The sequence below is a fragment of the Vicugna pacos genome, chromosome 6 (genome assembly GCF_048564905.1).
Source record: "Vicugna pacos chromosome 6, VicPac4, whole genome shotgun sequence".
Classification (NCBI taxonomy): domain Eukaryota; kingdom Metazoa; phylum Chordata; class Mammalia; order Artiodactyla; family Camelidae; genus Vicugna; species Vicugna pacos.
Genome location: NC_132992.1, coordinates 33,120,058 through 33,134,227, shown reverse-complemented (window position 1 = coordinate 33,134,227; position 14,170 = coordinate 33,120,058). Strand labels below are relative to the sequence as shown.

The 14,170-nt window shown below is 43.9% G+C and overlaps 2 protein-coding genes across 11 annotated transcripts in view; one reads left to right on the top strand and one right to left on the bottom strand.

The window, feature by feature from the left end:
* Positions 1-3,860: 3,860 nt before the first annotated feature.
* HOMEZ (homeobox and leucine zipper encoding) lies at positions 3,861-11,132 on the top strand. Its single transcript, XM_006217240.4, is given in 3 exon segments — positions 3,861-4,055; positions 9,457-10,502; positions 10,504-11,132. Coding segments are annotated over 3 exon segments (1,617 nt in total). The 5' UTR covers positions 3,861-4,015; the 3' UTR covers positions 11,035-11,132.
* RNF212B (ring finger protein 212B) overlaps positions 7,745-14,170 on the bottom strand; it is a 49,900-nt gene continuing 43,474 nt past the window's right edge. For 9 of the 10 annotated variants that reach the window (XM_072962830.1, XM_006217308.4, XM_072962833.1 and 6 more), the window contains one exon: positions 12,692-13,306. In XM_072962830.1, the coding sequence (XP_072818931.1) occupies positions 13,241-13,306 (66 nt within the window). In that variant the 3' untranslated portion in view covers positions 12,692-13,240. Of the gene's footprint in view, positions 7,779-12,691; positions 13,307-14,170 lie in introns of those variants that run through there. The other variant, XM_072962834.1, reaches the window with a different exon arrangement.

Sequence of the window (14,170 nt, the reverse complement as noted above, 5' to 3'; positions counted from 1 at the left end):
AAAGGGAAGCATCCTTGAAAAAGATCCAGTTCTATCAGAGTATTGACTCCCACACCACCCGAAAGATGAGAGTCCAATTACCTACAAAGTAATGCAACAACGTTCCTTATAGGTAAGCCCTAGCCCAAGAATAATCAGATGCCTCGTCATTACATCATAATGGCCAAGTTGTGATGTCACTGCAGAGCACCCAGTCTTTAGTATGTATTCTAATTGAAACCAGACATGCTGAAGGGTAGAGTCAGCATGAGGAGCAGATATCCAAGGAGAGGTAAGTGAGGGTTCTCCAGGGGTTCCCTCCATGGCTGATTGCCTGGGGTTGCTCGGCCGCCCTAGTCTTTCTGGTCTTCTTACATCTTTGGTGGTGGGTGGTCTGAATATTCCGCATACTCCATCACAGCTTTGCTATCCCAAACCCTCAATACTTGCAGTTCTGATTGGTCAGCACTCACCTCTGATGTTTCTTATGATGAAGCACAGAACACTGGAGCAGGGTTTCCCTAAACGGGGTGGAAACTCACCATATCCATTTGGTTAGTCGTAGGGATAGATCTAAGGTTTTGGTTTCCTGAAGCATACAACTTTAGGAGCCCTTTTCAAGAGATGTAAATACACAAGGCACCAAAGGGAATATATTTTAGGATGAGAGAAGATAATGTACAGTTTTTAAAAAGCTGACAAATAACTACGGTATCACAAAATCAAAAAAAATAACAAGTTTTTAAAATTACCTACCTGGCAAACCTATATATTTTTTCCTACAATTTTGTTTTTTGGTTGCATGTGCTTTGATTTTGATAGTCTTTTCATATGATGAATATATATAATTTTTCCATAAAGAACATAGAAAGGTAAATCAGTCTTCTACATGATTACTTTTTAAAAAAATTATTGATAATTTAGAAAATGTTATCTTCACACCTTTTAAGTAATAATGTCACTTTTTTTTTTTTTGGATTTTTGTCAAACTCGGAAAAACACTACCAAGTTTCTTTAGTATATATGGTGTAAGATCTTGGAGCCATTTTCAAATTTACAATAACGAATGTCATAAACTCTGAATCATTGACATTAGGAGTATTCCTGGAAACTGTATGTATTAGTTTGTTAAAGCTGCCGTAACAAAATACTATAGACTGGGTGGCTTACACAGTAGAAATTCTCTCACAGTTTTGAGGCTAAAAGCCTGAGATCCAGGTGTTGGTGTCGGCAGGGCTGACTGCATTCTGAGGTTCCTCTCTCTTGGCTTGTAGATAGCCATTTTCTTCCTGAGTCTTTCGTACGTGCATGTCTGCATCCAGATTTCCTCCTATAAGGACAGCAGTCATATTGGATTAGGACTCATCCTAAAGACTTCACTTTAATTACCTCTGTATAGAGCTTATCTTCAAACATGATTACATTCTGAGATACTGAGAGTTTAAGACTCTAACGTGAATTTTAGGGGTAGACGGTTCAGCCCATAACACTATACTTACTATTTAACTATTCACAGAAGTAACAGCAAACCACAGATGTATACCTTCTAAACCCAAACTAAATGTACCCCAATTCAGCTTCCTTAGTCAATCCCCAAATGCCCACTGCCACCTGACAAAAGGAAAAGTGTGATGGAGGGGAAGTCAGAAGGAAAGGGACATCAGTCTTAGCCAATTGCAGTTTAATTTTTTTTTTCAAATTCTACAAACACCTAAGACCATTATTAACACATTGCTGGAATTCATCCAGTGCTTTGGAAGAGATCTGTGCAAGGGAAGGCCCTTAACTTCCCCTATCTTCCTTAGCTATAGGGTAAATGTGCCTCTGGTCAGCTCTGCTAATATTACTGAGTAAGGGAAAGGGAGAGGGAGATTTCACCAAAGATTGAGGATGATATGGTTAAGTCCCTGTTCTTTAGCACTAATGCCTGGAAGAGCTGGGAGGATTACTGTCTTGTTAAAGGTGAGAACTTTCCCTATCTGATGTCATCTGGGACCTCTTCTCTTCCACTCCCCCTCCCCAGTCCATTCCAACCTCTAAAGTGTAAGGGTGAAGCCCCCATAAAAGAGGGAAGCTTCAGCCTGCTCTCCAGAACTGGGCAGAGGAGTTTCTTCTCTTTCCCTGAATTCTTCCTCTCCTAAATCTGTCTTCAATTCTGTACCCTACTCCTGATTTGGGAGTGAGTATCCTTCTGAGACAAGAAAGGTGGCTGAGTTGTCTACCTTTCATAATTATAAGCCCATGATCAATGATGCCCAGAGTGACTGACTGAACCCTCCAGGGGCAGTCACTAAATTCTTATAGGCCTGCCTGGCTTTCCAGCCAAATTAGCATAAGTTCTTCCTGGTCAATCAAGTCTCATCGTTTGGATTGTAAACCTCCACTGAGTGCTCGCTGGGACATCACATTTACTTAAAAACAACAACAGTAACAACAAAAAACTCCGACAACTGAGGCCCGCCGCTGCCTAAAATGTTTCATTTTTCCCTTCCTTTGTTACACAGAAACAATTGGGTTATTGTAATAAGTCATGCTTTAGGAGAATGTCTGTATATGCCACCAGCCCTAGCTTAAACCCTGAGGGATCAAAAGTTTTTAACTCTAAAGCTGAGAATATTGTCTTTTTGGTGCTTACTCCTGTGATGTTTTTACAAGATACTAGTTTGAAGGTCATGGGGCTGGCTCTTAGGAGTTGAGATCGTTGCTACTAAATGAACTGAGGGAAAGAGGGGAGGAAAGGGCAAAAGCAGGGCCAGCAACAGAAAATAGGGCTCCAAACTGAAGTAGAGATACGTTTCTGATGCTTGGCAACCCTTAAAAAGCTCTAGACCTTAAGAGTGCAGTGATGAAGAATCAGAAGTAGCAGTTATGGTCGTTGACTTTTGGTGAGTACCTCGGGAGGGGTGAGGTCTGCGGAATACAGGGCAAAACCTGTATTTTGAAATTGTTTTTATAAGTTATTGTAGCTATATAAGCTACCGTGACCTAAGTAAACAAGAGAAGACCAGCATGAGAACAGAAGAGTCACTTCAGAAAGTATTGTTCCCAAGTTTTAGTCAGAAGACAGAATCCTAACTATACAAACTGTTGGCCTAGCATTTCAGTGTGTGAAGTGCTGTTTTGTATTGTAATTCGTTTCTTGACAGCAAAAACCAAGGTCCCCAAATATGAGGCACAGGTCCAGGTCCTCTTTAACTAGGGCAGAGAGGGCAGCCTGGGGGTCTGGTAAGTCCTAACAAGGTGACCCATCCAGCACTTCGTCTTTGGGAACACCTGTCTGGTGACAACTGGCCCCAGGAAGCGGCCTAAGGTGTCGGGCCGCTAGGATCCTCCTCTTTCCAGGTGGCAAAACTTGTAATTCATCCCGAGAACAAGTTCCTAGTCGCTCTAGGTGCTTCATTTACAGTGACGCTGCGGATGGCCGTTGGGCCCTCGTAAGGAAACGCACGTCTCCTGTGTGAGGAGAGCAAAGGGATACTGAAAAAGTCTTCCTTCCGGAGGAAACAAATGGGGAGTAGTTGTAGGTGGTCTGGATAGTTCAGCAAACTACTGTGAATTCCTTGGGGAATTCCAGGAGGAACATGACCCAGTGGACTCCGAAGATCCGGCGACCACTAGGCGAGGGTGAGGGGAGGTACTATTCACGGCACCCTGGCCCTGGGGGACATCTTCCCCGCCCCATGCATCCAATAGCCACCCTGGCTGAGGCCCACGCAGCCAATAGCTGACTTCAACCGAGTCCCACGCAGCCAATGGCCGGCCCAGTCCGTTCCACTGAGGCCCGCCTGCCCACGTCCACCAATCAGAGCTCGGGCCAACTTGGCACCGCCCCCGGAGCCCGCCCCACCCATCCGCCCCGCCTCCAACTCGCTGGAGGAGGGCTGGGCTAGACGCGCGCCCTCTCGGGGGCGGGGGGTGGGGGACAGTCCCGGTCCCGGCCCTCCGCGCGGGTGGGCTCGGAGCAGGCCGCACCGGGCAGCAACCCCACTCCCACCCCGGAGGCCCCCTGCCCTTTCTCCCCCTTTCCCCCTGGCCCATGGTGCGAGGCTGGGAGCCGCCGCCCGGGCCGGACCGCGGTGAGTGATCCCCAGCCCCTTCGACTTCGCCTCCCAGACCCTGTACGATCTCCGACCTCCGGAGCCCCATCCCCGCTCTAGGGGGAGGAGAATTCTAGGTTCGAAGTCGCCCGGTTCTCTCTCCTTTCTCCTCTGGACTTTTTGGTTCCCTGTTGTAACTGGGGGAGGGTGAGTGGGTGTGTAGGGAGGAGGGGAAGGCTGGGTTGGGACGCCCTTGGCGAGAGAATTGAGATTCGCCCACTCCCTGGGGTTCATCCCCCCAAGTATAGCAACTTTTTGTTCTCTGACCCAGTTTGGAGCCTTCTAGACTGCCTGTGACATGGAGGATAGGAGAAACGTTTCCTTCCCAGGCCTCCCCTCCTCCCCTCTGTGACTACCTCTGCGACCTCAACACACGTACAGAAACCTGGCCTTATTCCTAGGGAGCAGTGGCTTTTGGGAATGAAGGGTTTAAGGGAAACTGCCCCTGCTCACCCCTACCCAGCCATACTCAGAAAACCAACCAGGAAAGTGAGAACCGGAGTCCTCAGAGGTTCCTGGTGTTGCGTCCTAATCTGAGACTTCTAAACTGAAAGAAGACTCAAGCTGAGACCTGTTTGGTAATGTGGGTCCAGATGAGATCTTTTACCATATGAACCCCCTTCTCACCATACATTTGAAGCGCGTTTTATGATTAGGATAGGTAGGTGGCAGTAACTGAAAACAAAAAAGCCAGTTAAAATTGGGGATTTTTTTAAATGATGCATACATATCTTAATCATTGTCATTAAAAGTATATTAATTTCACCAGTCTCTTGGGTTAGTGTCCAGGCGTTTTCTTTGTGTAAGTCTGCTGATTGGTATTCCCAATTGTTTTTCTAGTATAAACTACATAAGCGAATTCCAAATCTGGCTGCACCTGAGAACCTTTTGAAACTACTTATTCCCGGGCCCCAGTCCAGGCTTATTAAGTCAGAATGAGGAGGTGGGTGCCCAGGTTTAAGTTTCCCAGGTAATTCTTATGTGCAGTCTGAGACAGGAGCCACTACCTCTCATCATCTATGATTTCCAGGTTTGGTTTCTTTAAAGTGTAGTGAGAATTTAAACACTTTTGAAGGAACCTGAATGCAGGTTGAGATTTTTAAGTCCCCTGCCCCTGCAGTCTTTTACAGTTGTCTGGCCTACTCCCAACTTGACAACATTTTGTTTAATGTACACTCCTTTGTATTATGTCTTTCCAAAGCATTTGACTTTGTCTTCATGAGAACCATTCTTAATGCACTAATTTTTCATAGGTTTGTGTTGATGTTTAATTATTATATAAATACAGAAAAACAATGGGCACAAGCAGCTTTGGAATCACACACCACTAGCCTAAGCACACAGGGCAGCTGAAGAAGCGGATGATTTTGGCACAGTAGAGAGTAGCCTACCAGTCTCTAGTATCCAGTGCACTATGGGTATTGATCCTGTAATCCAGTGGGAGTCAGTTAAGCCAGGCTCCCGGCCCAGTTAAATACCCCTCCATTCTACTCTCTCCAGCTAGTATCACCAATACCTAGTCCCTTCTAGACTAACTCAAATTCTCTTGAATCTTCCATCCACTCTTTCCATTCATTCATAATAAGCTGTTTGTTCCTCCTTAAGCAGTTGCCACCATTGCCTTTATTAAGATGACACAGGGCAGAGTTTCTTAACCTGGGCTTCTGGGCAAGCAGTGAACCCCTGGAGTATATATGTAAGTGTGAGTATTTTTTGAGGAGGGGGATAGTCGTAACTTCCTAAGAGTTTATAAGTTCTGATTTTCAAAGATATTCAAGATCCAAAAAGTTGAGAAGCACGTGAGTTGAATATCACTAAAAGTCCTGTAAGGCCCTGAAAACTATCACCAAAACACATTTCATTCAGAAACATACAGGTCTGTAAATAAAACACTTAGGGAATTTAGCAGGATCATATCTGCTCTCTCCTTTCATGTGTCTCCTGCTTTAACCATAAGCCTAGACTCAAGTACTGAAGACTTCTTTTCCCTAGGATTGTGTGAACACCTACACTGGAAGTTTAAGGCAGCCCATTCTTTTCTGCCATCTGTCCAGGGGTATGGAAAGCCAAAGAGAAATAAGGGTGTTATCCTGACACTGTATTTTTTATTAATGACTTTAAGTAGCAGTGGGGACATATCTGGCATATTTAATAAGGATATAAATTTAGTAATAATTCAGAATTGATAATACCACCAACCACCTCTGCCTGGAGGAGTCTTTATGTCTCCAGCATTGAATCTCTTCTCTTTCTGCTTTCTCCAAATGAAAGTACAAGAACTCAAGACACTGTAGTCTTGTTTTTGGTTACTGTAGGTTCTCCTCTCCTTATAATTCTCATGGGCCACTCCCTGGTTATAGTTTCTTCCTATTGCAAAGCCAGATTCTTCCAGGGAGGTACCAGCTCTACAGCTGTGCCCTGATTTAAGCCACCATTCTGTACCAGGAAGTCTACCACAACGTATGTTTTGTGTAATTGGAAAACTGTGGATGTATGTAGTATACCAAATATGATTATTTGCATTACCACGTGTTATAGCTGAACTACCAAGCTGCTGTCATGAGAATCTGAAGGATAGCAAACCATAAATAAAGCAAAATGCTTCCTTGTAGGCTTAGAGCTGTGCCTGCCTTATTTCCCATCTGGCAGCCTTCATCCCCACACTGGACTGCTTTATTCTTTATGCTACCTTTTCCTTGTATCTAAAGCATTACTGTGGCCTTAAAGAACAGGACACAAATAAGGTTAAGTGGACGTCAAGTGATGGATTATAAAATATTCTCCAGCTTAGATTCGGTGGTGTTCCCAGTGGACCACAATTTCTAAATGGTGTTTTAGTACCTGGCCATGCAAGCAATTCCTCACAGCCACTCGGCTGTGTCTGGGATGACCCTGGAGGGTAAAGGTAGAGCTACCACACTGGTGATTCACCTAGCAGTCAAAAGATTTATATTCAAACTATGGATTCAATTCTAAAGCAGTGGTTTTGATACCTTTTTAAAGCTGCCAAATCCTTTCTGGAGTTACATCCAACTCCCCAAATATAGAATGTACAAAATCAGAGATACCCCGGTTTCCTTCACTGCTCATTAGAATTAGGACTTTGCAGTAACAGACTGAAACAGTGATTCTAAAGGATTTAGTCTTTGCTTCACTTCCTGTTATTTTATCAGAGTCACCCCATGAGGCTTAAGCAATGATAAAAGCTGTTATTTACTGAGCCTTTACTTTGGTCTAGGCGTACTGTCAGGTGCATTTATTCATTTAGTCATAAACTTGCAAGGTAGATGCCGTTATGATCTCCTTTTATTCTGATGAGAAACTAAGGCTTAGAGAGTACTCTAGGGAGTGGTGGAGCTGCGATTCATCTCAAATCTGCCTCCCCCCAGACCTCCACCTCTTAACAGTTTCCGGCCCTGCTGCACATGACCCTAGCACACAGTAGGTGCTCTGTAAAAATACGTAACTTTACATAACATTCAGCATTGTCTCCGTTTTTTACACATGAAGAAACTGAGGCTCCTATAAGTTAAGGAACTTTAGCCCAAGATCACATGGCTGGTGGCAGAACTGGGATTCAAACTGCAGGTTGGCCTTAATCATATTATTACTCACATACCATGCTGCCTACATTTACCTGCTTAAGGTTCACTTCAAGCTGTGCTGCCTTCAGGATCCACATGGCCTTCAGTTTAAGATTTGCTTGTTAAAAGGGAATGGCAACACATATTAGAGTGCTTCTGAATTTTTTTAAATGTATTTTATTGAAAAAAAATCTATTTATTCAACTATAGTTAGTTTACAATGTTGTGTCAGTTTCTGGTGTACAGCACAATACTTCAGTCATATAGGAACATACATATATTCGTTTTCATATTTTTAACCATAAGTTACTACAAGATATTGAATATAGTTCCCTGTGCTGTACAGTATAAACTTGTTGTTTGAATTTTTCTGATCATCATATAAAATCCCTGATATTACACTGTTCTATCTGTAACTTTTTGGACTTGAGATTTTTTGCAATTCATCATGTACCATTTTCATGGGGAAAGAGGTGCTGGGTTCAATCCCTAGTACCTTCATTAACAAAAGCAAAAGAACAAGCATTTACATAGGAATCCTGTCCCATCCTAAACATATCAGAAGTAGTATTTATAAACTCAGATGGGATTCCTCTAAGAGTAAAGGGTGACAGATGTGTTAAAGTCACTAATGCCTACACAGGTTGCTGAGTTAAAATTTGGTCAATAGTATTATTCTGGGAAATAACTTGAGCAGGTGTTCCAGGATTGAAGCAGTCAGGCTTTCCCTGCAGTCCCCGTACCCATCACAACCCTGGGAGCTGTGGTGCCTCTGGGCAGCATGTGGCACCTGGTTTTAATTTATAATAAACCTCCCACCTGGTCCTGAGAAGAAAGCTGGACTGAAGAGATAAGAGCTGCAGGCCTTCCGCCCTATGTGGAGGAGGTTGTTAAGGTCTGAGGGAGCTCTCTAGGCTCCCTGGAGGGAAGAGGCAGAGCAGTTGGAGAGACAAAGGCTGGGGGGAGGGGAATAACCTTTGTTCCAAGGATGACTTGGGGGAGGAAACATTCCCCTCTCTCTACCCTCACCGGACCTGAACCCCGGGGGAGTAAGCCCCATTTATCCCAGATAGCTGACCTATCTCATCCTGAGAGAAAAAAGTGAAGCTATCGGGGAGTAAGCCCCATTTATCCCAGATAGCTGACCTATCTCATCCTGAGAGGAAAAAGTGAAGCTATCAGGTTCCTGCTAGGGCTTAAAGGTACCATCAGTCTCCTCCCCACAACACTCCCACCACCCAGAAGGGAAAGAAAATGGGGCTGGGGGCTGGGCAGAGCAACAGTGCTGCCCTCCCTTCTAGATTTTCACACGTTGTATTCCCAGCCTCTCCACATTTTAGAGATAACTCTAGAGATAAACTGTCAGGAGCTAAAGCATTCTGATATTAGACCTCGTCCTGTTTTCATGGTGAGTATTCATTTTGTGACAGGTATTCCATGAACTTAAAAGGGTGAAGTGAATTTGAATTGGAAAGATAAAGGCTATAAGGATGTTTTCCTTCTTAACCTCTAAAGACAGATTTTTTTCTTGGTGACAACACTCACTATCTATAACTTGGGACAATTTAACTTCTGTGAACTTTGTTTTTTTCATATGTATAGGGGAATTATAGCAGGCTCTGATGATTCATAAAGTTATGAAAATTAAATAAATTGTTAAGCCCTTTAGGAAGCAGTTTAGCACAGGACACATAGAAAGCTGATTGCTTTGGAGTCCAACATTTTGTTTGGTAGAAATTGACCAATGGGCTGAAGGAGGAGCCCCAGTGATTGAGCTGTTTCTCTTCTTATTACAGCTATCTCTGAAGGGCACAAATCAGAAGGCACCATGCCTCCTAATAAAGAGGCCAGCAGTCTTAATAGCTCCCCTGCGGGGCTCATCTGCCTCCCTCCAATCTCCGAGGAGCTACAGCTTGTGTGGACCCAAGCAGCCCAGACCAGTGAGCTGGATGGCAATGAACACTTGCTGCAAACCTTCAGCTACTTCCCCTATCCCAGTTTAGCGGACATTGCCCTTCTCTGCCTACGCTATGGGCTGCAGATGGAGAAAGTCAAGACTTGGTTCATGGCCCAGCGCCTCCGCTGTGGCATAAGCTGGTCATCTGAAGAAATAGAAGAGACTCGAGCCCGAGTGATCTACCATCGGGACCAGCTCCATTTCAAATCTCTTCTCTCTTTTACTCACCATGCAGGACGGCCCCCAGAGGAGGTGACTCCTTCTCCAATGCCACCTTCAGAACAAGTTGGTCTGGGAATAGTGCCCCTGAATCTTAGCGAGCCCACCCAGATGAAAGGACTGAAGGTAGAGCCTGAGGAGTCCTCAGAGCCATTGAGTCACCAGAAAGTGAAGGAGCCCCTGACAGCACCTGGCAGCGGCACATTCCCCCACCAGTCACGACTTTGGCAGGATCTTCAAAGCAGTGGCCTCTCTAAGGAGCAGGCAGGCAGGGGTCCCAACCAGTCACATGGCCTAGGTACTGCTTCCTGGAACCACTCCACAGCTGTCCACCAGCCCCGTGCTCGGGATAAGCCCCCACCAATCTCATCACTTGCCAGTAGTTGTAAGAAGGAGTCAGCATCTAATGTGACTCCTCCTTCCTCTACCTCTTCTTCCTCTTTCCAGGTACTGGCTAATGGAGCTACTGCCACCTCTAAACCCCCACAGCCACTGTCACCCAATGAACAGGCGCTACCCCCACATCTGGAGCCAGCCTGGCCCCAGGGGCTAAGGCATAACTCAGCACCAAGTAGGGTTGGTCCTGCAGAGTACCTTTCCCCAGATATGCAACGCCAGCGAAAGACCAAGCGCAAAACCAAAGAGCAGCTGGCTATCCTCAAATCGTTTTTTTTTACAGTGCCAATGGGCACGGCGTGAGGATTACCATAAATTAGAGCAGATCACTGGTTTACCACGGCCTGAGATCATCCAGTGGTTTGGTGACACACGCTATGCCCTGAAGCATGGGCAACTAAAATGGTTTCGGGACAACGCAGTACCTGGTGCCCCTAGTTTCCAGGATCCAGCAATTCCCACACCACCACCTTCAACCCGCTCATTGAATGAATGGGCTGAGACACCACCTCTGCCGATCCCCCCACCCCCACCGGATATACGACCCTTGGAGAGGTACTGGGCAACCCACCAACGGCTACGGGAAAATGACATCCCTCAACTGAGTCAAGCATCAAGGCTTAGCACCCAGCAGGTACTGGATTGGTTTGACTCTCGATTACCTGAGCCAGCTGAAGTGGTGGTCTGTCTAGATGAAGAGGAGGAAGAGGAGGAGGAAGAGCTGCCAGAAGATGATGAGGATGAAGAAGAGGAGGAGGAAGAAGATGACTATGATGATGATGATGTGATCATACAGGACTGAGTGGGAGGCTGGCGGAGGGGAGATCTGTTACTAAAACATGAACCAATTAAGTGTTTAAACAAAGAAACCACATTTTTTAAATTACTTTGTGGCAAAGACCTGAAAAGCTTTGTGTTCTTGAGGGTAGGGGTTGGGGGATATAGTGAGGGTGAACCAGGGCCAATGACTGTGGAGTACGAAGTCAGGTGGGGATTGGATAGGCAGAAACCTCTAGCCTCAGTGAAGAGCGTGCTCAGGGTCTGGTCCAAACTATGGGGCTGGGAAAAGGTTGTTGCTCTCCTCATATCTGCTGTTCCTTTCCCTTAGTGTACTACAGAGAGGCCAGGCCTGGGCCTACATCTGTAGGAGGGCAGAAAAGGAGTAAAGAATTTTGACTCACTGATAATTCCAGCACATGCCCCCAAGCCACCATTTCCCCTGGAATATAAGGCTGCCTTGCACCCCTTGTTTTCTGAGCACAAGTCCATGCATAATGCAGCTAAGAATCTCAGTATGTCCCAGTCAATCACAGATATTGCCTCTTCCTCATACCAACCTGACTTTCTATATTTTTCTGCTTTATGGAGTCACACAGGTAGCAGAATGTTTTCATTTCTGATACTGGGACCACTATGCCTTGTACCTTTTTATCTCTTTCCAAAATCCTCATTTTGCTCACTATTTGTCTCAGGGTAAAATCTTCCCCCCAGAGCTTGTGAAAAAGTCTAATAATTGGGTGGAGAATAATTTAGGCTGGATATTTATTGGAGGTGGGAATTAAGGGAGATGTCCTTTTTCTTCAAAAAAAAAAAAAGTAGAATTAGATGACAGAGGGATAAAGGTGAGGGAATGGTTTCTACTGTTCAGAAGGAAGGTGCAGGTAGGTTCTAGGTTTGGTTTTACAAACCTGACACTCCCTCCTGCCGAGCATGACAGGTTGATTTTTTATCTTTTTGCTGTTGGTTTAATTTGTGCCCGGAAAAGGACTTTTCCCTCTCTTTATAGGATCTGTCTTGGGGACAGAGGGACCATGGTCTTTAACTGAATTAATTATTGATGTTTTAGAATGGTTTTCACCAGCTGGGGTCAGATATAAAGATATCAATCGGTTCACCCATCTAGAAATAAGAGTGGAAGCCCCAAATTGCTAGAATAATAATAAAAAGGCCAAAAATAAAACTGTTTCTTTCTCCTACACTTTGCTACTTCTATGGTTTAAAGACTAATGGAGCCAAATCCATTAACTTTCTGATTTAGTATACTTTTTATTTATTTTTTTAAGCAGCAGGATATGTTGAAGTAAAGTAAAAGAACAAAACTTTCAAAGGCAGTAGATCAGTATCTATCCTTAGGCAGATTGTTTTCTGCACCTGCTACAGCAGAGGCTCTTGCTCAGAAGAGGGGGTGCCTAGAAATGCCTTTAAAAATAAATTCCGTTTCAGAAAGGGTAGCGGGATCCCACCAAGCTACAAGGTCATTCCCAAGACCTAAATCATTTCAGACAGATGCTATCTTTACATTTTTCCAATATTTTTGCTTAAGGTACACCTGCCAGTGGCCCAGCCATTTAATTCCTCATTTCTACCCCTTAGTATTCAAAGAATAAATCTGATCTCAGTGGTAGTGTTCTTTGCCTATTCCGTCATTCTAGAGTTTGTAATAACAACAGAGTTGCATGTAAAAGGGCATCCTCTTTATTTTATTATCTGTGTACTTTGGTAAGCTGAAAGCCTGGGTCTCCAACTGTTACAAACAAAAAGGAAAAACAACACATTTAATAGTAACTAGGCATAGAGGAAACAATAGGCAAATAGAAAAAGTATAATAAATTAGGGCAAGGAACAGAGTTGTTGCTTGTTAACACTGCCAGAGGGAGAATAGCTAAAAAGCGAAATCCAGAAATAAAACATGGTTAATGAGCATATAACCCCCTCCCCGACCTCTAATGATGCCAAGAATTGATTTTATAACCTTTGTTTCAAGTTGTAGGAAATAAGGGAGCTACATATATCTTGTGGGAGAGATACACACATCTTCCGAAGCACTAATCTTACATAAGACCTGACTGCTTTCATAGGAAGTAATACAGGGTTTATAGGGTAAAGACTGAGAGAGAGAAGGTACAAAGTGAAATCAGGAAACAAGGCAGGGGTACATTTTCCAAGGCCGGCACGCTTAAATGTGTATTGGATGCTACCGTCCGTCCATCACAGAACTTGCAGATGGTCTATCTGGGAGTGTTCCATGCTTCTCTCCCCCTGGCTAATCCCATCTGCCTCTGTTGGTAGAGATTCTGCAGCACAGGACAGGAAGGCAGTTAAGGGTGTTCATAACAAAAAAGGGCAAGTAAGGCCCTCTCAAGTCATGATATGAAGTTTATCGTGACAGAAAACCACCACTGTTGCTTCCCCATAGTCTTCTTCATTTCATGAAAACTAATTTTTCCTAATTAAGATTTGATGCATCTAGTGTGACAAAGGCTTTGTTGCTACTTATGATAAGTAAACTGGAATATTTCAGCAGTTTATGGTGGTGATAAGGTAGAATATTTGAAAATCGAACAGTTTTGGGAAACCTGGAACATATGACTACCATACCAGAGATGATTACCAGGGACACAGAATCCTTTTGCCTCTGGGGAGGTGGGACTTTCTTCAGTAACTCTTTTTTTTTAATTTTATGGAACTTTTGCAAAAATACAAAAATAGAATAGTATAATGAATTCACATGTACTCCTTACCCAACTTCAATAATTAACTCATAGCCAATTTTCTTTCATTTCTACTCTTTCACTGCTCCTCTCTACTGGATTACACTGAAGCAAAACCCAGACAATCATTTACCTTTCAATCCATAAATATTTTAGTATGCATCTCCAAAAGATAAAAACTATTTTTAAAAACGTAACCACAATAGCATCATGCTTGCCCAAAAAACTATTAACAATTCCTTCATATCAAATGTCCACTAGGTATTCAGTTTTTCTCAACTGTCTCATAAATGGGCTTTTTTTTTTTTTTACAGTTTATTCCAATCAAGATTCAACTGGGAGCCATTTATCTGCAGATGATTTGTATGTCTTTTACATCTTTTTTTATCTGTAGGTTAATCCCTCCATTTGTGAAGATCTTAGGATGTTATTTCCCCAGTGTTGCCT